General features: G+C 39.2%; 1 protein-coding gene across 2 annotated transcripts in view; it reads right to left on the bottom strand.

Moving 5' to 3' along the window:
- The window catches only part of LOC103724354 (golgin candidate 2), a 63391-nt gene that overhangs the window by 29997 nt on the left and 8673 nt on the right, over positions 1-24721 (bottom strand). For both annotated transcript variants that reach the window (XM_039116094.1, XM_039116093.1), the window contains exons 3-4: positions 19369-19479; positions 19113-19172 (exon numbers count right to left, since the gene is read on the bottom strand). In XM_039116094.1, coding sequence (XP_038972022.1) covers positions 19113-19172; positions 19369-19479 — 171 coding nt within the window. The remainder of the gene's footprint in view (positions 1-19112; positions 19173-19368; positions 19480-24721) is intronic.

Below are 24721 nucleotides of genomic sequence, written 5' to 3'. Positions count from 1 at the left end.
TGACTTGGAGACCAGGTTAGCTGCAATTTGCTTATGAAGCATTGTACAAGAGTTGTACACTCATCGTCTATGTGTCACCAATAACTGTTAGGTGAGGTAGTATGTAGATTGGTGGGACCGCAGCACCCCACTTGAAACCCTAAGTCGCAGGTTTCCGTATCTTTACCAGGAGAGTGTGAGAGATCCGAGAAATAGTGGGAGGATTTGATCCACTTTTGTTTTAAAAGTCCCTAAAACAAATTAATGTCAAGTACAAATTTCTAATTAGAATCTTTACTCTTAGAGAAACCTACGGCACATACCCAGGCCTTGTTGCGGCCAAATAGCCAAAAGCATTCTTATTCTTTTTTGCCTCCGGTTGAGTTGTGAACTGAAGACCCTCTCCAACAGGGTGGTGTGGCCTCAGGCTCCAATGCCACCCTCTTGAGACTCACGACCAACCATGCCCACGTTTGTAGCCTTCAATTCAGCCGGGGCTTGTTGTGAGGCTCCACTAGGACTCAATCTTAGCTATGGAAGGCCTGGAGTCAAAGCTCGCTCCTCACCATGCTCCAAGCTCCATCTTTGCCTTCATCAGCCAGAGAAGGTTGTCATTAGTTTCCACCTTGTATCCCCCTCCACTTTTCCTTCTTTTCCTAACGCTTTGGGATGCTTTCAATAAGGGAGTGATGTGATAAATAGGGATAGATTTCCTTGTTGCTTGACCAAAAACAATATCATATGTTACTTTATCCATGTCCATTCAATTTAGATTAAAATATGCTGCCCATGTTGTTAAAAGAAAAAATTTTGCCCCTCATGGTTGCAAGAATGTGTTGATACTTGTATCCAAGGGGAGAGGTACCTCCATTTACCCTACATAATGCATACGAGCATTCTTATTCATAAAAGCAAAAAATGGCCCTAAACCCGTTGACAACCACCTTTCCAACCAAACAACATAATTTGTGCACTATGGCATTAATGGTGAGTTAAGTAAGACTTATCAAATAGTGAATAACTTTATTCATTGGTTAGCTAGTTAGGGGGTAGATACTCATGGTTAAATCTATTCAGGGGATGGTGAGCTATGGAGCATCCAAACACAGCCAAAAGTCATTATTGGTTGCTATTATTAGTTGGAAAACGGATTTCCTTGTCGTTTTGGACTGGTTCTGCACCTATGTTATGTTGTGATTTATAAAAAAGCCTTGTTTATTTGCTACTTAGTAAAGTAATTTCTATTAAAAATAAAATCAGCCGATCTTTTGTTATTAGTTTGCTTCAAATTGGTAACAGAGCAAGCACTACCCTTTTGGTGGTATATTATTATGTTTCTTTTGGTGCTGTATAGTATGGGTATAAATGGCTGCAAGGTGGAATAGGTTATGGTCCATGAGGCAAAAATTATGCTTCTATTGAGATATCTCGGGAGTTGCAAGATCAGATCCAAAATTTTATTCATTTAGTTGATAGGTACTTCTTTGTAATCGTGGGAACAGAAATCAACAAAGGAAGGATGATATCCGGGGATCAGAGGATGATGTTAATTCAGCATTTGAAGGAGAAAATGAGAGTTCTGGCGATAGGGACAGATCAGATTTAGAAACTTGTTCGGCAAAATGCTAGAACACCACAACGAGAAAACTGGATTGTTCATGCTTTGTAATATACAAAGGAATATAGCAAGCATGGTATGTTGTACCGGTCGGTATCGGTCGGTACCGGACGTACCGTACCGGTATCGGTGGGTACCGATACTGATACGGCAGTGTCGGTACGCCTAGCGTACCACATACCGTACCATACCGATACTCGGTACGCCTATCTAGTGTGGCATCAGTACGGGGTTCGGTACCGGTACGGTGAACCTTAATAGCAAGATTAGCCAAACCAATACCCAGCCCTATATAGATTGACCATCAATACGGTACGGTACCAGTTTGGTACTATACCAAGTTACCAACACAGTACATCTTGGCATACGGTCAGCTGACCAATACACCATTTTCAAATTATTTTTTTCAATTTTTTCTTCTCCCTTTTTTCTGATTTGTAGTTAAAAATTGTGAGCCGGGAAAAATAAAAAGGGAAAGACCAACTTCACGAGCAATCCAAAACCATCCAGGAATTTGAGAATAATGGTAATCCCAAATCTCCAAGGACAAGGACAATGAATAGATAAAAACTCACCACCCAAAGGAATCCACCCAAGAGATACAGAGTTTAATAGAAAAAAAACTCACCACTCAAAAAAATCCATCCTAAGGATATAGAGTTCTAGTGATCACCATTCATAGACAATCTCCCTGAGATACAGAGCAACAACACACTCACCACTCAAAGAAAAGTCTAGAAATACAAAACACTCAAAAAAAAAAAAAAACAAGCCAAAGGCTTAATCTTTTATTCTCTCCAACTTGAAATTAAAATTCTACAAACATAACATAGGGCATGCCTTTATATAGGCACGTTTGGAGTGCTCCTCAAGCAATACAATATATAATCCTAAACTTAGGGAGAAAGACAAAATGCCATAAATAAACGTTCCCTAAGTAGGCGTCCCATAAGAAAGAAAAGATACCGTATATTGGCGTCCCAAAATTAGCCTTTGCTTAGGCATTAACCAAAAAATAAATTGCCATAGAAAAAATTTCTTTTTGACTCCTCCAGTTGAAAAGAACTCTCCTTAAGCACCTGTGTCATGCTCCCCCGGTTGAAAAAGATTCATCCTCGAGTTTGGACCAGCTTCATCTTCATCTCCATGATAAAGGGACAAGTCGGATACATTGAATGTAGCTAAAACACCATAGTCTCCTGAAAGTTCAACCTTGTAAGTATTCTATCCGACACGGCGCAACACCTTGAATGGACCATCAGCTCGAGGCATCAGCTTCCCATACTTTTCAGTTGGAAAACGGTCCTTCTGAAGATGAATCCACACCAAATCTCCTTCCTTGAAAGCCGCCAGCTTACAATGCTTATTGGCGCTAGCACCATACTTCTCGTTTTGCTTGACAATCTTCTCGCTAATATGCTCATGCATCTTCTAAATAGCCTTGACTCGCTCATCGGCATCTCCAATGAATTGTTGTGTTAAAGGAATAGAGGCCAAATCCAAGGGGCTAATCGGATTAAGGCCATACACGGCTTCAAAAGAACTGCAATCAGTAGTTTGACTTGCGGAACGGTTGTAGGCAAACTCCGCCTGAGCTAACATAAGATCCCACTAACGAATGTTTTTACCCACAAGACACCTTAATAAATTTTTCAAGCTTTGGTTAACCACTTCAGTTAGACCATCGGTTTGAGGATGATGTGGCGTGCTAAAAAATAACTTCGTACTAAGCTTTCTCCACAAAGTACACCATAAGTGACTCATGAACTTGGTATCTCAATCCAAAACAATCATTTTTGGTACACCATGAAGTCGCACAATCTTCCGAAAGTATAAGTCAGCTACATGTGAAGCATCCACGGTCTTGCTACATGGAACAACATGCGCCATCTTCGAAAAACGATCAACGACCATCGTACAATCCTTGTTCCTTTGTGTCCACGACAGCCCCATCACAAAGTCAATGCTAACTTCCTTCCATGGTGAATTTGGAATTAATAATGGGGTATACAAGCCTGTGTTTTGCCCATGACTCTTGGCTATATAACAAGTCTTGCATTGCTTCAAGTGCCTCAGAATGTTTCGCTCCATTCTTGGCCAATAGAAATGAGACGCCACCAACAAAAAAGTTTTGTCTCGCTCAAAATGTCCAACTAGGCCACCTCCATGAGCTTCTAGGATAATTGCCTCCCGCAATGAGCATTGAGGAATGCATAACCGATTGTCTTTAAAAAGAAATCCAACTTGCAAGACAATGTTTAAAAGGCCCTTTCATGCATTCAATTAGAATAGTACCGAAATACGGATCATCTTAATAGAGCTCCTTGAGAACTTCAAAGCCTAAGACCTTCACTTGCATAGTAGACAGCAAGGAATATCTTCGACTTAGTGCGTCGGCCACCTTATTCTAAAGTCCGGACTTATGCTTAATGGTGAATAAATAGGTCTACAAAAATTCCACCCACTAAGCATGTCGTCGGTTAAATTTGTATTGCCCATTGATGTACTTCAGTGCTTCATAATTAGAAAAGAGAACAAATTTCTTGGGCCAAGGATAATGGCTCTAGTGATCCAAGGCTCACACGATGGCATAGAATTTCTTATCATAAGTAGAATATCGCCACCAAGATTCGCTCAACTTCTCGCAGAAATATGCAATAAGCTTACCTTCTTGACTAAGGACGGCACCAATGTCCACATTAGAAGCATCACAATCTACTTCAAATATGCTTTCAAAATTCAGCAATGCTAATACAAGAGCTTCAATTACCTTCCTCTTCGAAACCTCAAAACTCTTCTGAGCTTCTTCAGTCCACTTAAAGACTCCCCCTTTCAAGTAATTAATGATAGAAGAAATAATAGTACTGAAATTTTTCATAAATCGACAATAAAATGAAGCTAACCCATAAATAGACTTCGGAACGAGCCAACTTGTGATCGCGTCCACCTTGCTTGGATCCATCTTGATTCCTTCACTTGAGACCACAAAGCCGAAGAAGATGAGGCTTCTAGTGCAAAAGTGACACTTCTTCAAGTTCGCATCCAGCTTTTGCTCTCGAAGCTCATTACCCTTGCAAAGCCAAAAAAGCTTGTATGGTTGAGGATGATCTTCCATTTTGAGATTCAATTTCTCCACCATTATTGTTGCCACGACATTCTCACAGCTCCTGCATCAATGATCACATCACAGACTTTGCCATGAGAAGTGCATTGTGTATGGAAGATGTTGCGAAGCCACTCGTCATCTTCTATTTGTGTTGCGCTCAAGCTCCTACAAACCACCAGAAATTCTTCTTGATCGACAGAACCACTCTCTTCTTCAACCTCATCATATGTTGGTTCATCCAGATCTTCGGCTTCACCTTCGTCTTCCTTCACAAGAGAAATAATTTTATGGTTAGGACAATCGGATGCAATATGGCCTATACCCTGGCATTTGAAGCATCGACGACCGATAAAAGGTTGGGAACGACTAGAATCAGCTGCTGGATTTTCTGCTTTTGAAGGAATTTTTGACAAGGACGTCGTGGTGGAATTGACCTTGGAAGGTCCGGCACTCCTCTGATTAAAAAAGTGTCACGACTTGTAGAGCGAAAAACTCCCCTACAAGGCTCCTTCAATTGCTTCTCAACCTTAGTTGCAAGCTTGCACACATCATTAAAAGTACAATAAGGTTGCAATTGTACCATATCACAAATTTCACCAAATAACCCACCAAGATAACATGCTATGGTTTGCTCCTCGGGCTCCTCAACATCACACTGCAACATTAGATACTCAAACTCAGTAGTACAATCTTCCACAAATAATTTTTTTTTGCTGAAAATTATGAAACTTAAGAAAAACATCTTGCATGTAATTATCTAAAAGAAATTTCTGTCTCAGCATCTTTCTCATCTTTTTCCATGTCACAATTCGCCTTTTTTCCTTCACGTGCCCTCTGCTTCTTAAAATGCTCCCACCAGATAGAGGCGTGTTTCTTCAACTTGATGGGTACAATTTTCACCTTGTGATCTTCGGATACATCTTTGTATTCAAAAACGCGCTCCACCGCATGCAACCAATCAATGAACTCATCAGGATACGCCCTTCAAAATTAGGAATATCAACTTTGATGTCGAACTCTCGTTGAAACTCGCAACTCCCTCGAAAATAATTCGATGTCGGGTTATGATCACAACGAAAAGGATTGATCTCTTCTTCCTCGTCATGTGAATCTTCTTCCTCTGATTCATAATTTGGAATATCATGCCTCAAAGTTTGAAGACGCATCAAATTTTGTTGAAGCCGCTGCACTTTCCTCCGCAATTCTTCATTCTCAGCATCACGAAGATCCCGCTCGCGGTTTGCTCCTTCAACTTTCTGTTCACTTCGACCACGACTTCGAGTAGCCATGATGACCTGGGAGGCTCTGATACCAAATTTCATACCGGAAAACATAAAAAGGGGAAGACCAACTCCACGAGCAATCCAAAACCATCCAAGATTCGAGAATAATGGTAATCCCACATCCCCAAGAACAAGGACAATGGATAGATAAAAACTCACCACCCAAAAAAATTCACCCAAGGGATACAGAGTTTGATAGAAAAGAAAACTCACCACCCAAAGGAATCCACCCTTGGCTAGGCTTTTCTTTGAGTGGTGAGCGTGTTCTTGCTCTGTATCTCTGGAAGATTATCTGTGAGTGGTGACAGCAAGGTCCGCCGTACCGGTACCGGTCGGCGTACCGGTGGCGGCCCGGACCGGCCCCGTACCGGTCCGAACCGGTCCCGTATCGGTTCCATACCGGTTCTCCAACAATAAACTACCGGTACCGATTCCACACTGATCCAGTACCAGTTCCAGGCCGGACCGGTACGTACCGGCCCGGCAGACCATGAGCCTAGGGATATAGAACATTTAAAAGAAGAAAACAAGCTAGAGGCTTAATCTTTTATTCTCTCCAACTTGAAATTAAAATTCTGCAAACATAACATAGGGCATGGCACTTTTGGAGTGCTCTTCAAGCAATATATAATCCTAAACTTAGGAAGAGACAAAATGCCATAAATAGGATTTCCTAAGTAGGCGTCCCATAAGAAAGAAAAAATACCATATATTGGCGTCCCAAAATTAGCCTTTTCTTAGGCATTAACCAAAAAACAAATTGCCATAGAAAAAAATTCTTTTTGGCTCCCCCGGTTGTAAAGGACTTTCTTAAGCACCCGTGTCAAATTGTAATGGAATTCTCTATTAACTTCTAAGTTAACCTTGTTTGGACATTGTATTTGTTGTCTTTTTGATGTCTTTCTTATCATAAAATGGAACAATACTAGACCAAATGACTAATCAATATATTTATAAGTAAAAATATACAAAATACATAAATCAAAATCCAAACAAAGTACAAAATATATACCGACATCTAAAATCTGGTAGAGTGCTGATGTGACTCGAAGATGTCGGCATCATAATATTACCTTACCTGGGATGCTACATGCATTTTTCTCATCCCATGAGCATACACAAAACAACATTTATTATTCAAATTTCAGCCTATGTCAAGATTTACATAATCATGCCAAAATTTGAATAAATTAACACCAAATTTTGGTAAAAGAATTGCATGCAAACCTATAATCACACTTCTGATTTTACAGAAATTTTTTGACAATTATTTTGTTGTATTTATTCCAAAAATATCTTTTTAATTTAAAAAATTGGAAAGGTAACGAAAAATTATGATTTTAAATTTTAATGGTATTGTGTAGATCATCCACAGATCTACAATATATCATTGAATCATGCCAAATACAAAACTTTTGGCATGGCTTCCCCCCATTTTCTCTTTTCTGCTGAATTTTGGCCTTTAAATGAAAAAAAAAAAAAATGAGAATGGGGAGAGAGCACTTACCTGAATCTAGCTTTAATCTGGGCTTTTTTCGGCAAGAAATGGGTTTTTTCGATTTTTAGAGGACTTTCAAAAAAAAAGGGTGAGAGGGAGATGAGAAGGCATGGGAGGCCTTCTCAGCCTCCCCTCTTCAATTATTAAAGAAGGGGAGAGGGCGTGCAATGCACGAAGACAAGGGGAGAGGTAGGAAGCACCAAACCGATGCGAACCGACCAGTTCGCACTCAATACTACTCCGAACTGACCAATTCAGAGATATTCGGCCCCCATCCCGTACCGACAAGCCGAACCATCCCAGTTTGCCATCAATACAATTTGAGGAGGCAGTACGGTGAACCATAGAATATGGTGATTTCAGCAACTAAGTTGAGGATACCATCTTCTGTTTGTGTAAAAACTATCAGAATGAAAGAAAAAATGAAGGAAAGGGAAAAATCAAAACATAGGACAAGATAAAGGAGAAACAAAAAGCTCAATTTTTGTTTCAGGACTTTGGGCAAACATTGTACTAAGGGTTCAAAATTTGCAGCATGGAGACAAGATCGTAAAGGAGTGTACCCAAGAGTTTAATCAACTATCTTTGAGGAGTAAATTTGTTGAAACTCAATCACAAAAGGTCAACCAATAACATGAACAGACTCCGATTAGCCATACAAGATGAAGTCAACTTGAAGCACCTTATAAAGTAAGTGATGCATACCAGCTAGCACTTAAAGTTGAAGCTCAACTCATCTCCTCAAATGGTCCAAGAATGAACGTTGCAGCAATGCACCAAGTAGTTAGGTAGCTAGTTCTACCCTAGGTTGTCGAGCAGCTATTCCTTCACTCCTAGATAGAAAGCAAATATTTCATGTGTAAGGACTAGTCAAGCATGAAATAATGCTCCCATTCAAGGGGTGATCAAATGTTGCAGGTGTTCTGAAATTGGACATAATAGATTTAGTGTCCCAAGAGGTGGGTTGAGCTGAGGAGCAAGAAGAGCCATCAAAAAAATTGTTTTAAAAGGAGAAAATCAGAATAAATATATGAGGCTTATGATGGTGAAGAAGTATTGAAGGTGAAACAGTAGGCGAAATACTTTTTTGTCTGAAGATCTATGAATGCACTACCAGTTAAACAAGATTGGCTTAGCAAAAACACCTTTTGAACTTGCCGCACAACTAGAAGAAAGCTTTGTAATTTGATTATTGATAGTGGGAGTAGTGAAAAAATCTAGTTACCTAAGAGACGATGGACAAGATGAAGCTTAAAATAGTGACACCAGCAGCCTTACCTCATTCTTTGGTTCAACAAAGGGAATGAAGTTATTGTACCTTCCAAATGACTTGTGAATTTCTAAATTAGCACTTCTTTTGAAGAATCAGTGTAGTGCGATGTTGTTCAAATGGATGCTTATGACGATTTGTTTTGCCAGCCTAGGTGATATCATCGACAAATTATTCATAATAGTGCAAAGAATAACTATACTCTTTGCTTAGGGTAGAAGTGTTTTGAAACCAATGAGGGATGAATTATAGGGAGAAAAGGGAGTCCTACACTTTTGAACTTGACTAAATTTGTCAAAGGGAGTCAGAAGAGCAGAATTGTGGATGTGCTGTTTGGAAGAGAAGAAATTAAGTCTCATGCAGTACCCAAAAGTGCTAGGAAGTTGATAGATGAACTCAAGGATGTCATGCCTGAAGAACTACCTGATGGATTACCTCCTGTCGAAGAAATACAACACCATATAGATTTGGTACTTAGAGTTGCCCTTCCAAATATTCCACATCAGCGAATGAGCCAAAAGAAACATGAGAAACTTTAAAGGCAGTTTCTAAACTTCTTAAAAGAGGTTTTATTTGGGAGAGCAAAAGTCTTTCAGACGTACCAGCTTTACTCATGCCAAAGCAAGATGGAACATGAAAAATGTATGTGGATAGTTTGGCTATAAATAAGCTAACAATCAAATATAGATTTCCTATGCCATGGTTGGATAATATGCTTGATATGTTATCAGGCTCTCGAGTCTTTTCGAAGATTGATTTGAAGAGTGGACCACGAAAACAGGATTCAGGAAGGAGATAAGTGGAGGACAACATTTAAAACAAAGGAGATGCCCTATTAATAGGGCTGAAATCGGATCGGATACTAGCATGTCCATATTCATATTTGTTTGTTTGACGAATACAAATACGGATATGGATGTTAGTCGGATGCAAAAATTTATATCAATTTTTGTTTCAAACAGATGCGGATACAAATCGGATACCGAAAGTATGGATATACATACGGATATAAATCGGATAATTAAACTTTATGACCATAGAATCAAAGATATTACTATGTTGGTAAAATCAAGTTAATAGCATGTTAATGTGGTCATTTATTTTTTAAAAAGTTTATGAGTGACGTATAAAATTAAATAGGGTTACAAATAGAATCGGATATTCGGATACGAATCAGATATTCAGATACGAATCAGATAGTTGTTTATCCATATCAATTTTTCTTTGACGGATGGGGATACATATATAGATATTAGTCGAATGCTCAAATTTCTATCCATGTCCAAATAGATTCGGATACGAAAATGGATCCGAACGGATATTATCCAATCCACTTCCACCCCTACCTATTAATGGCTGGTTCTGACATTTGGCCTTTCAAATGCACCTAGTACTTTCAATAGATTCAAGTTCTTAAAACCCTTCATTGGGAAGTTTGTTGAGGTTTACTTTGATGATATTCTGATTTGCAGCAAGGATTAAGAAGCTTATATTGAACATCTAAGAGTTGTTTCTTCTATGGCAAAATCAGCTGTATTGCAACTAGAAAAAGTGTTCATTTATGGTAGATAAATTGGGCATTTTTGAGGTTTGTGGTTTCACAAATGGTATATAGGATGATCTCCTTATTTTCATGACCAGCATTGTAATGCATGATAATTTACTCTTGAAGGCGATCAAGGAACAATGGAGATCCTTATTTTGGGGAAACTCTTTAGAGACTCCAGGCCAAAGACAGTCCAGTACTTGCTGAATATATCATTTTTTTGATAGGACCAAAATCATCATTAATGATAGGAATTTGTTCAAAAGTACTAACTCCACATACCTTATAGTTCTCCAAGGGAATTTTTGATTGATGAACTGCATGGGGGAGGCCTAGGGGGCCATTTTCGCAGGGACAAAATATTGAAAATGGTGGCAGTAAAGTATTTTTGGTCTGCATTAAAGTGAGATGTCTATAGCCATGTTGATTGATATCATACTTGCCAAAAATCTAAAGGCACAAAAACAAAACACAGGTCTTTACAGTCCTCTTTTGGTTCCTACAGATCCTTGGACTGAAGTTAGCATGGATTTTGTGTTGGATTTACCATAAATAGCAAGAGGTCTGGACTAGGTGTTTGTTGTTGTTAATCAGCTAGCTATAATGGCACATTTCATTCCATGAAAGAAGACTTTGGATGCAGCCCATATAACAAATCTACTTTTCAGGGAGGTAGTTAGACTTCATTGTATACCAAAGACTATCACATGCAATGGCGGCACCAATTTTCTTTACCTTTTTTAAACGACTCTGTGGAAGTTACTGGCTACTAAATTACACTAGAGCAAGGCATATCATCCTAAAACAAATGGCCAAAGTGAAGTAAATCAGATTTTGGAAAATCTATTGAGATATCTTGCAAAGAGCAATATCAAAGAGTGGGATTTGCTTATAACAGTTCCGGAAACAGGTCTACAAGGAAGAGTCCTTTTGAGATTGTGTATGGTCGACTTCCAAATTATGTTGTTGATCTTATGGACATAGCAAACCAGCAGCACACTTGCTTATGCATGAAATTTAAAGGAGATTCAAGAGGAGGTTTGTCGAAAGCTGATGGAGATGAATCAAAAGAACAAGAAAGCATATGATTGTCATAGGAGGTTCAAAGAGTACCAAGTTGGGGATTGTCATAGTATTTCTTCAAAAGGAAAGGCTTATTAACCAGGGTCGGTAGAACCGTTCCGAACCGGATGGTTCCGGTCGTACCGAACCGTCCCGGCGGCGGACCGAGACAGTTCCAATAATGGAAACGAAACCAATCGTTGGAGGGGGAGAAGGAGAAAGAAAGAGAGGAAAAGAGAGAGCGAGGGAGGGAGGGAGAGGGAGAGGAAGGAAGAAAGAGGGGGGGTGGAGGCCAGCCGGCGGAAGGCTAGTGGAGGCTGACGAGCCACGCGGAGGAGGCTCCTCTGGGCTCCGCAGTTGGGTTCCCTGTTTCCTTCGAAACAAGAGTCCGGCAGCTTTTTTAAGTTCGCGATATTTAAATAAAGTCGGCAAGCAATTTGCCGACTTCACTTAAAAGTCGCAAAAACAAAAAAGCAGCCGAACACTTGTTTCAAACAAAATAGAGGACCCAGCCGTGGAGCCCTCCTCTGCCTCTTCTGCCCGGGTTGCTAGCATCAGCCTCCCTTCTCTCTTTCTTTTTCTCTCTCGTTCACCCTCTCCCCCACTGTATCTACTATGTCGGTACAGACCCAACAGGGCACAGCGCGGGCCCAACACGGCACGGCGCAAGCCCATACCAACCCGTGCCGCCAAGCAACTGGTCTAGGGCTCGGTACCGGCACAGCAAACACTGTTATTAGCACTTACCATAAATTGAAGAGAAAAAAAGATTAGTCCATGAAAAATTCTACTCAAGTTTTGAGAAAATGCCATGAGGTGGAACTTTCCTAAATTTAGACATATCTCCTATCTTCAATATTTCAGGTCATTATGCCTATATGCTGATTTAGGGAATGAATTGAGCAGCACAAGCTATGAAAAATCGGAAATATGCGGCAAAAGGAAGAAAGTTGAAAGCACGTTACAAGTGCAAGAACTCAAGACTAGAGATGGTTCATGCGACCACTTCCTTGTCAAGTGGACAGGTAAACTAATCATGAGCACTCATGGATAGATGAAGAGGAATTCATGAAGATTGATGCTAACAAGTGCCAAGCTACAAAGATCGCAACTCGCATGGAGATGAGTTCTGTCTAGCCAAGGGAGAATGATGTACATAATAATTGTAAAGGCATAAATAGTTACTAATAATTGATTGCTGAACTGACTCGAACCGAGTGATTCAGTCTGTACCAAACTGTACCGATGCCGACCCGAGAAGGTTCAACCACTCAAGTACATTTATAAAATCCCCCTCCCCCCTACGCCCTTTGATGGTTCGAGAGTCTTCGAGGCTCTCTCGTTCACTTCGCCGCCAAACACCACTCGCTCCCTCCTTTTCGATGCTGGCCATCATCAACAAGCCTCTCTCGTGCGCGCGCTTCATTAAAGTTAGGGTTTAGCCCTCAGCACTTCGCTTCTTCATCTAGTGTTCTTCTCTTCTTGATCTCACTTCTTTGTTTTCAGAAAACGGGTGCCATGTCACTAAGGTCAAGCGAGCGAGCGGAGGTCCGCTAGAACAGGTACAAGGTGGCGGCGGATGTGGAAGATGGTTGGTGATGGAGGACAGCATGGTGAAGATCCAGAAGAGCGACCGGGACGAGAGTCACCAATAAGCCTCTCCTCCCCTCTCTCCCCTCTCTCCCCTCTTCCTCCATTCCTCCATCTCTTACTCTCTCTTCTCCCTGTTTCAGCACGCCTCGAAACAGCATGGTATAGACCGAACCATACAGAAGCAATCATTGGTCGGCATGTGTTTCGATATCAGTTCAACAAATCTTGATTATTACAGTCATAATCAAAGTTCGCCATCTTGGTTCCAGATCTCATACCAATACCATCCTACTACAGTGTTTGTACGCCCAGTATGGAGGTTGGTTTAGTATATTGAGTATCGACAGCCGATACGCCCTCCCTCCACCCACCCACCCACCCCAACATACTGCTTACCAGTACGTTACTATCAGTATGCATACGGTATACCATAGTTGTAATAGTCAAAGTAGAGATCTTGGAGTGTTCTAATGGTTTGTTTGATCCAAGAGTATTTTCATCATTTTGGTAATCTAGTTTTGGTCAAGTCTTATTTAGGACAAGTTTTGGATATTACTGGACTTTCAATCCTATTTGTAACGGCAGTTTTTTTTTTGAAAAGAGACATGAGGTGTTAGATGGCATTATGTGAGAGATTTGACTTTTAAGGCAAAAGGCTTCTCCATGAAGCCTCTAGCTTTAGAAGGAAACATGGCAGGCCTTCTAAGGGACTTTATCCTGTTGTTTTTCTCCAGAGCTGCTGCTCTCCTAGCTAGGGTTTCAAAAAATTGTAAGGTTGATATGAAGCCAAAGGTTGAAATCAATGTATATCAACTCTGTTACACGAGTAAATATTAAAACATTTTATCAGCCAATTTTGGTATCCTCTACCTTTATTGTAGGAATTCTTTCCCATTAAGTTTCATCTTTAATGAGGACTGGAAGGCCCACATGTAAACATGATATAGATCAAATAATCACAATTTGATATGAAGCCAAAGGTTGAAATCATGGTATTTCATCATACATAATTTTCCAGTAGAATTACTAGCATATTTGATACTCAAAAGCACCAACACATAGTATAATTCTTAAAATATGTTATGGATGTGCAAATGTACCTACATGACCCTATGTATATCATAGATTTTGAATTTATTGAGTAATAGGTATTAAGTTTCGGCCAAAACCGATCCATTTTGGCTGAAATTAATCAACATGGAAAATAACTTCCAATTTCAGGTTTCAATTAGTTTCAATCGAAACTGATCAATTTCGGTCAAGTTGCAGTTGTTTCAAACAATTTCGAACGAAACTGGTTAAAACTAACAACAAATGTCACTTTTATATTTTTTTTTGGCAATTACAATAGTGTCATGGTTGTTTCTTTGCAATGCATGTAGATAAGCTATATAATTTCAATTTTCATATTTTAATTTTCTTGAATTAAAAGAAGGGAAAGATAATAAAGATCTTGGACAAGCCAAGAACTCTGAGAAGGCTCTTATTATAGCACTTTATAAACACTATTGTGATTTGTGAAAAACTATTAATAAGACATATCACAACAACAGTATCTTTTTTATATAAAATAAACATGACAGTCTAAAATGGCATGCATTTGACTAAATAGCCACTGATCTTAAAAATATTTGAAAGATATGCCCAAATTTGATATGTTTGAGTTCTAATCTCTAAACCTATTAAACGAATAGGGCAGAAAGTTCTACCCCCTACAAATTCAGCAAAAAATCCTAAGAAATCATACAAAAATCAATCATGCCCCATCATGAATTCCAAACTAACTGGGCTCTTCTTAATAGATTGCTTTCCTGCATTGCTTAAGATTTCTATCCAACAATGACTTTGATTTCCCAATTATATCTAGCACAACATCCCATGGGAGTCCATTGACCTTAGTCCATGGTGGGTTTATTAATTTGGCAACAAATATCAAGTCTAAGATTGCCACACATGGAGGGCTGAATTTGGTTTCCAGCATTTTAATTTGCTTATTACCGCATTAGTTCATGCATGTAGAAGCCTACTCATAGTCAACAAGACCCCCAGCTGGTAGGAGTTTGCAAGTTTTAGAAGCACCCTGAGCCTCATGATCTCAACTTGGACTCAACTCTTGAGTCCGAGACTTTCACACCAGGGCTTCTCCCATTCTCCCATGCTTACCTCTTCCTAACCTTCACCTATATATAGAGGTTCAAGGCAGCCCTCCAAACAATGATGACCAACACCATCTTAAGGAGGACATCGCAAGAAGAAGCACCTGATGCCGTTAAAACTCAAAACTATACTACTTTCAATGACTACCCAAAGCTGCTACAATCTGACTATGGCGAGGTAGCTTTTTGGGCATGTTTCTTAAAGGCACCACTTAAGAGAATGTCTCACAAGTCTACTGGCAAAACAAGCAGGATGGGAGGAAGAAGAAGATGGACAAGGTGATGTGTTTCTTTTATTATTCCACCTGTCTTCTGTGCTCTTTAGGTTCTTATTCCCTCTTTTATTAGTTTGATTCTTTTATTATAATGGAGGGAGGGATGAAAGGGGTCCACCCTCTTTTAGTTTGATTCTGTGTCATGATTTCTCTTACATATGGTCCTAGATGTTATTATTTTACTCCTCTTCTTTTCCAGACTCCTCCAGACATGAAATCTGTGGAGGAGAACTGGCAACTAATAATGAAAGCATTTGAGTGTGCTATAAATATTTGAAAGAAATGGGAGAAGTGTGACATCTTTTAGCTGCACCATACTAATCATTGCAAGTAGACCACCCACAACAGTTTTCTGATTTCATTTTTTTATGTATAATTATTTTTCTTCTACTAAATTTAAATCCATCTCTCAGATCAGATGCTTATAGTGTCTCCATCAAATGACCAAACCATGGCTATCAAATATATCGAAATCATGATAACTTTACCAAGATGGTGAATTCTTCCTCTCTCCCTATCTCTACCCCCCCCTTCATTTTTCCTTTCTTTTAATAGATTCAAAGAACACTTTTTACTTTTCTTATTGGATACCTATTTATTTTTCTTTTCTTCGTCCCCCCTTTTTCTTACCTTATAGACATTTGAATACATTGTTTTTACTTTGCGCCATTTGAATTTTTGGAGAGCTTAAGCTGCATTAAGTTTTGTAGATTAGCCACATAACTGTTGAGTTAATGTGCTTGAATTGAGATCACTCAACACAATGTTAATTTCATCAACTTATGTGCCCAATTTTCCAACTTCAAAATGTAAATTACTGTGCTTTATCTCCATAATACTGATAGAAATTTATATGATGCTTATCCTAAATTAGTGTTGAACATCCTTTCTTCATATAAAAAATTAGATTAACTTTATAATTAATCCATCTCCATCTGTCTCCCTCCTCCTCCCTCCCCCCCTCCCTCTCTTTTCCTCTCTCCCATTCTCCCTCTCCCCTGCCCTCTCTGCCATGTTGGGCCTCTATAAAAAAAAAAGAATCACAAAAACTATTTTTTCTTTTTTATGCAAAAAAAACCGTCTACTCTGTGACTACATCCGTCATACCAATGACATCAGTGATGACATCTCCAGAACTGACAACCGATTCTAAGCTTGAATCATCGCTCAGAACTTTTCACAAAAAATTAGACAAAAGAACATAACCAATGATTTCACGGAAAAGAAATCTCCACGTTTGGTTTCCGTCCATTCCGCCCAAGTGGCTCATCGCGGTCATGGTCAAAGAGGCGAGACTTTTGCTTAGAGAGAGTTCTATATGGACGCATAATCCATCTTGAAAAAGAGGGTACTTTCTACTACTATTATTGATCGAAGCAAGTTCCACGAGTTAGGAGGCTGCCCTTAGGTGATAGGGGGCCCTCATTTCATGTGACACAAAGGAAAGCAATGGTTGTTTGAAAGTTGTTCTTGGAAATTCATTATTTGAGTGAAAGGGGGTCATTATTTGGAGCCATAAGAGTACCTAAAATCCATGGGAAACATTATAGACAACTTGCTTAGGAAAACCAAGGAAAGTTGAGGTTATGGTTACTTGTTCCTTCAGCCAGTCAGGTCGGGTACCTAATTTACATGGTCCATATTAGGTAAGATGACTATAAGATACAACAATTGTCAGTAAAGGCATTATATCAGCACTTTGGTGTGTCATAGTACATTTACAAACTACCTTGAGAGCACGTGTACTTCCAACTTCAAACCATGCAATCAAAATACACTTATGACCTTTACATGTGTTGTGATATAAGGGATCCATTTTGACTACCACGGGTTATAGTGACTTGATGACCAGGCTGCAAAGACCAATATAGGAGTTCATTTTTTAGTGCCTTCTTGGGTGAACACAACTTATGCCAAAGACTTGTTAGATGCTCAATGAGGGAATCACTAATTGACATGGGAAATTAACCAGTTTGGGTGATAAGTATTAACTAGATAATTAATTTGTCCATTGTAATCTAAGAGAGTTTTGCTAGATTTTTTTTAACTAAAGTATATATATCGTTGGAAGTTAAAGCGAAAGTTGTTGAAAGTCGGGAGAAAAAGCGAAAGCTTGTTCGAAACGGCCGGCATATTATAGTTTTGCAATACTTTTACCAAGAGAGTTTCTTCAATGTTATCAAACCATAAAACTAACGGATGTGTTTTTTATCAAGGTTTTGTTGCTATTGCTATATATTCAAAGGATCGAAACAAATTCTCAAAATGGAGGTGCATCGGTACAAATGGTTGTCATGCAAAGTCACTAATATTTCAAAAGACATTTATTCTTAGGGAGTTTTTTGTGATACCCATTTGTAGGTTGCTTACATCCAAAGTTCAGAATGCCAGATATCGTACTCATACCAGTACCATGTCGATACAAGTTGGTCTTGGCATATCAACACTTGGTACACCCCCCATGCTAAGGTAATGCCCAATACGATGTGGTATTGCCCTGCATGGTGCAGTATGCACCAGCACAGTGAATCTTGCTTACACCTAATGGCCCTTTGAACGAAATCTCAAATCCAGTCAACATAAGAGGTCCTATATGCTAATGAATAATTTCTACAACCCATGAAAGCAAGGTCGAAGGATCGGTACCAGGCACCGTACCGATTCTCCGGCGGCTCAAGTTGGTACAGGCCGTGCCAGGCCTATACCGACGAGGGCACGGTACTGTGGGAGAGAGAAAAAAAGAGAAAGAGAAGGGGGAGAGGGAGAGAGGGAGAGAGAGAGGCTAGCGGAGGGTGGCGGAGGCCGCAGAGGGCCAATGCTCCCTCCCTCCCCACTCACTCTCTTTCCCTCTCCTTCTCCAGCTCTAGCACACAACTCGTTTCTACAGCCGGAACCGTACCGGTGAGCCACCGGTATGGCTCGGAACGGGAGGAACTGCCCGGTTCGGAATGATTCCACCGACCTTGCATAAAGTACACTTAGGTGGAATGAGTACATACATAGATCAAGACTCAACTTTAGTTTTTGGAAGGCTGTAAAGCATGTGTGATAAGTTTATTGGCCTAGGTTGCTTGTAAAGAAAGGTGTTTTTAGGCCTATATTAGACTTTGCTTAAGAAGGATCTGCTGGCCCTCCCTTTCATAGTTAGAAGCGAGACAAGAGGGGGACCCACAATCCCTTAGAAAAATAGAAGAAAAAGAGGGGCCAGCTATTCAACTAGATGCCTACCCTCCCAATAGGATTAGGAGGGGATCATTGGCAGCCACTTAGGTGAGCCGCACAGCCTGCGCCCCTGTCCCCCCCCCCCCCCTCCCTCCCTCTTCTCTTTTCGGCCCAACCTGGAGGTGAAAGTAGTAAAGGCTAGCCTCTTGATGGATGCTATGATTTAGTTAAGGAAAGAAGATCCAAGCAGCAAGCTAGCTAAAGGTGGAGACACCATGCCTTGAGACTCCAGAAAGTGTGGTGTTGATTAATGTTCACAGTCACATATTTTAGAAGCATAACTTGGATAATTAAGTGATTTCACCAAGCTATGTTTGGGGCATATATTTTCTTCGTCCAAGGACTACAAGCAGATGAATATTCCAAAGCTGCATTATTCTTTTACCAATGCAATGCATTATCCTAGAAGAGTAAACTTGATATCGTAGTAACATGCCCCAAAAAAACTGAACTAAGAAACATAAATCAATGATTATATAATTTATGTGAGAAAAGAAAACATACCTCCATTTCTAGATTCCATTGGTTTGTTGCAAGTGACCTTGCAAGCTCCGCATTTGTAGCCTGCAGCACCTTTTATCTTTAGTAAAGAGCACCAATTTCTAATATTTGAATTTACTGAAACTTCTACCAACTAATAACTATAGTTATATCTATAGGCGGTCAAATGGTTGTAATAATTGGATTAGAGCTTGGGCTGCGACAATTCCAGATGCAGAAAACCAGAAGATGCAAATGAGTGGTTAAAAAAACTAAACACCTCGAGCTTAGCCAAGCGAGCAAGAGCTTCCATTCTTGTACTATTATGTTTCTCTTTCTCCTTCTCTACAGCCTCTAAGGTTTCGATCATACTCATCTGCAACTCTAAAGCCTGATGACCACAAAGAACACAAAAATGAATACATATATAACATTGCTAATGTTAGAACCTGGAAAGCAAATGCTAGAAAACATAAGGCAGAGGAGAAATATTGCATTTCATCCTTATTTTCAGACAGTCAAATATGACAGCAAAGTACCCTATACTTTTAGAAGTGCAAGCTCAGTTCTTAAAGTTGAAGACTAGTAAACTAATTCATGAGAAGCTAGATGGTCTTATGTTGCATCTTTTTCAACAGCTATTCTAACAGCTAATATCCTTCTTCCATATAACTATCAGCAATAAGAAATCCTTAGAAGCCAAAGATGTCTGCTTTCATGTCCACCATACAAGGATAATTTTTGTCACATAATTTCATGCACAAAATTCATCACTTAACAATGTAATCAAAACACTTCAGTTTTTAGGCATCCTAAGCACCTACAATTAATGACACTCAAATACAACACAACATGGAATGACATCACATGGCAGGTCCCAAAATGAAGTTAGTGGCTTACCTCAGCAAAGCGTTTTGGCATTTGGCAGATCTTTTTAGAGAATCCCATCAAAGGAACTCTCATAAAGAAATGAAGCATCATTTCTTACACATAAGTGCAATTTTTATTTCACAAAAAGTACATTAGATAGTTAACTTGGTCATGTAATCAGTTAATTTTTAAGGGAGAGATTAGATTTTGTCCATTGTATGATATGAAACTATACCCCTGTCTGACTTTTTTAAAGTGTCAGACACTTCAGGAGATGTAGACACTTGCAACTCATGCCCGGTGTTTAGGTAACATCATTGATTAATCAGCTCCTCTAAATTTGTTGAGTTAGGCCAAGGCCATTTTGTACGCAACATACTCATGCATGGATATTATGAAAGAATAGATGCCCTACAAGCCAATCGCAATTTGTATTGCGAAGGATTTTTCTTTGATTTTCCAAATCATGTATCTGACATTTAAATATTCCTAATCATTGGTACATTGAGTCGGGGATCAATGCTACCGGAAAGACTGGCACATCTTATGTATGCTTGATGCAGAGGATGATTGATCTCACAATCACTTGTGTGGAGACACTAATACAAAGATGTGGGTGCCCATTAGAAGAATGAGTTCACTGAATTGACCTGCCAAGAGAATATCTTATGAAGTCTTACTTACATGTCAAAAAATGATTCTCTTAGTGGGAGTTGTGCAACTGATCCTTCAACCTGAGATCACCATGGTATCTTGTGCACAAAAATTTATGTTTTGGTTTACACTCATTCATGACAATAAGTTGTGTACGAGGTCTTCTGAATATGGTGGATTGTGTGCGAAGATTATGAGTAGGTCAACAAGGAATCAATCACTTCTAGTAAGAGAAGATCGCATCCCATTTATTCTAATCATATGATAATTCACGGAGTCTTTGATCAAAGCAGAATGAAAATTAGAAAAAGTTTCTAATATTTCATGATTCGAATTATCATTAGAAGATTAAAAGAAACATGAATATATAAATGAGTTTGACATAGATTCATGCTCATATACATATTCGGGATGTAGTTTGATTGAAGGATTGAATTGCACGGTAACTTGCCACTGAAAGATATTTTTGGTATTTCCACCAAATTCCATATTTTTCAGGTAGACATGACACATTGCTAGACATCAATCTTGTCTTGTAGGATTGATCGAATTAAAGAGTTTAATTCGATCACCAATTAGAAAGAGTTCTAATTGTTAAGATCGGGTTCGCGCAGTTTGGACCTAAATCGTTTAGAAGAGTTCTAATCAGGTTAGGTCAACTCGAACTCACACCTACTGCTGGCTAAGTATGGAACCCAATGGGTCACATACAAGAAAACTGATCAAGGGTCTAATTAGATTAGATCATGTTTGCAAGTTGAACATGCTAGCACGTGTTGCAAACCTTAGCTCCTGATTCGAATTGGATTCGAATTGGATTCGAATCTGATTCGAATTAGATTCAAATCTGATTCTTAATTGATCAAATTTGATTAGATCATATCCTAATATGGGTTAGTCAAGAGTTGGCAGCTAATTGGCTTGGTTTGAGTCTAATTGGATTAGATTTGATAAATCATTCATTTTAGACCGTTAGATCTTCATCTACCGTTGGATGAAGACATAATGGTGAGTTGGATTGAACCCAATTGGATTGATTTAGATGGGGTCTTTAATCATGACCAATTGATCTTCATCAGCCATTAGACGAAGACATAATGGGATCATGATACGATGTTTTGGATTGGAGCCCTTGAATCATCATTGGATGATGATATGGATCAAGGATGATAGCGCATGCAATTCTAGCCATTAGATCATGATGTCCACCATTGGATGAGGATTTAATTACTTCATCTTATGATGGCACGTGATGGAAGGCTTGAGGCATGATCAAGATGATGGCGTGTGGGCAAATGGTGTGAAGATCATGGAACCATGAATGGATAAGGATGAAATATCCTTTTGATCTTATCCATTCCACTTCTCATCCTCACACCCAAGGTTCGCCGTACCGGTACCGAACCCCGTACCGGTGCCGCACTAGCATAAGCGTACCGAATGTCGGTACGGTATGGTACGCGGTACGTCAGGCGTACCGACATTGGCGTACCGATACCGGTATCCATCGATACGGGTACGGTACGCCCGGTACCGACCTGTACCGATCGGTACAGCATACCATGCTCACACCTAAGGGAAGAGTAGCGCCATCTTTTCTAGCCATTGGATCATCGTTGAACTTTGATCAATGGACAAGGATTGCTCCTACTTTTCATGCGTGAGAAGAAATGAAGAGAGGAATGAGTACGGTGCCTAGGCGTATCATGAAGAGGCGCTTAGGGAATGGATAAGGATGTAGCATCATATCATAAGCGCTTCATCTTATCCTAACTATTTTTGATATGCCCTCTCATCAAAGACGCCTCCCTTGATCTCACGCCCCTCTTCATGGCTGAATGGATGGGATTCATCCTTGGCAAAGCATCCGTACGCCACCTATAAAAGGGAGTCACTCCCGGTGTTTTCATCCATCGGAACTCTAGAATTCCAACTCTCTCTTATCCTTTCTTTCTTACATTAGTTTCTTTCTTTCTAGCATTGCTTCTAGTGTGTCCTAAGCCAAGACAAGGTGGTCTTCTTTAGGACAAAAGGATTAGAAGTGATTTTAGAAGGTGAAAGAAAAATAGAAAGGAAGGAAAGCAAGCCATTAGAGTTCTTTAGAAGAATTCTGCATTAAGAATCAAAGTCTTTGGAGCTTAAGACTTGAATCAAGTTTTCCGTGTGGATCAACGTTGGAGGGTGAACATTTGGGCACCTAGTGAAAATTCTACATATTGGATTAGCGTGGGAGGTATTCTTCTATTTTTACATTTATATTATATTATTTGATTGCTTCCATTAAGGTGATCTTGGCTTAATAGGGTTTCATGTAAAGAGACTTTATTACGAAAATTTTAAAAATCCTAGCTTCCGCTGCCCCCACATGACATGTTAGAACCCTACAGTGGTATCAGAGCCACCCTTAATTGGTTCAATCAAATGATTATGCATAATGTATGATTGTTAATTTACTATGAAATAGTAATGTCATATGTTTAGAAGAATGCTGAATTATATGATATGATATATAATAAAATGTCATGATATGAATTTTTTCATATGAAGATCTGTTGAAGCATGTTAATTGATTCTATCAATTGGTAATAATTTGTACATGCTATGAGATAGCTATGATGTATGATAATTGCTTTTCATTTATATATGCTATGAGATAGATATATAGTTTATTGTAGCATATACATAGACGTGTTAAATATGTTACAATTATAGAATGAGCTTGAGACTAGTAAACCCTCAATAAAAATTATATTAAGTCATAGTGTTAAAAAACTTTGAGCTAACTCATTCTAGAACAATTAATCTAATTGGTGTCTAGGAAAGCACTAAAGGTGGTTACTTAATTAGGACCTTACTCTCTGAGTAAGGGGAGCCTCCCACATGCTTACCTGGCCAATTGTTTGATTGTCTATTATGGATAAGCTTAATGTTGATAAAACACTACTGATATCCTTCCTTCATACCTCGACATTATTATGTCAAGATCCATGCTAGTTTGTTGTGTAACCACAAGGCTTGCAATGGGGACTGATGTTATACTGTCTTGGTGCATAGAGATGCTTATGGCATATTTTAATATGTTGCTTTGTTGTGCAACCACAAGAGCAATATTATTCGAATGACTATATGGAAATGAAGGGTTTGACTTAACTAAAACATTATAGTTTGTTGTGCAACCATAAGGCTATAAGTATTTTAAGAGGACAAGATAAAGTTGAGAATTGCATGAGATGCAATTGGAAAGAGTTTCCTACCTTTGAACTCATAAGGATTTGTTGTGCAACCACAAGGCTTTTATGATGAATTAGGATCTCAACCCTACTAAGAAAAATTAGGTTTTCTCGTTTATCATAGGAGAGGGCTATGATATTCGATAAAAATAGTAGGAGTAACAATTAGATAAAGTCCTCGTCTAATTGCATATATGTCATCATGATTAGTCTGCTTATGTTAGTTTTGTTCTTGCTTATGTAGAATTATTAAATGGCTTCTTCACTTTCACTAAGAGGCATCTTAGATACCAACAAGTTAACCGGTCTAAACTATGTGGACTGGTTGAGGAATCTCAAAATAGTTCTCACTCAGGAGAAAATTTTCTATATACTTGAAACCCCTGATCTTGGAGATATAGGGGATAATGCTACTGAAGAAGAGGTTGCCACACATAAGATGTGAAAGAATGACAGTTTGACTGTCAAATGTATCATGCTTGCCTCTATGAGTAATGAATTACAAAGGCAACATGAAAGCATGGACACTCTATCCATACTTCTAAATTTAAAAGAGTTGTATGGAGAGCAAAGCAGGACTGCTAGATATGAGATATCCAAGCAGTTGTTCCGTGCTAGAATGAATGAACTCCAGTGCAAAACCATGTTCTTATGGTTATAGACTTGATCACCAGATTAAGTCAATTAGGTTTTGCTATGGACAGTGAGCTCAGTCAGGATTTGATCCTGCAATCACTACCTGAATCATTCTCTCAGTTTGTTGTGAATTTTCACATGAACAAGCTGAACGTCTCCTTGCCTGAGCTGTTAAAATGTTAAAGACAGCTGAGACCCATATCAAAAAAGAAAAGGGTCCGATCCTTCTTGTTGATAGGGGCT

This window comes from Phoenix dactylifera, unplaced genomic scaffold (genome assembly GCF_009389715.1).
Source record: "Phoenix dactylifera cultivar Barhee BC4 unplaced genomic scaffold, palm_55x_up_171113_PBpolish2nd_filt_p 000051F, whole genome shotgun sequence".
In the NCBI taxonomy this organism is placed as follows: domain Eukaryota; kingdom Viridiplantae; phylum Streptophyta; class Magnoliopsida; order Arecales; family Arecaceae; genus Phoenix; species Phoenix dactylifera.
This window is presented reverse-complemented; position numbering and strand designations above follow the sequence as displayed.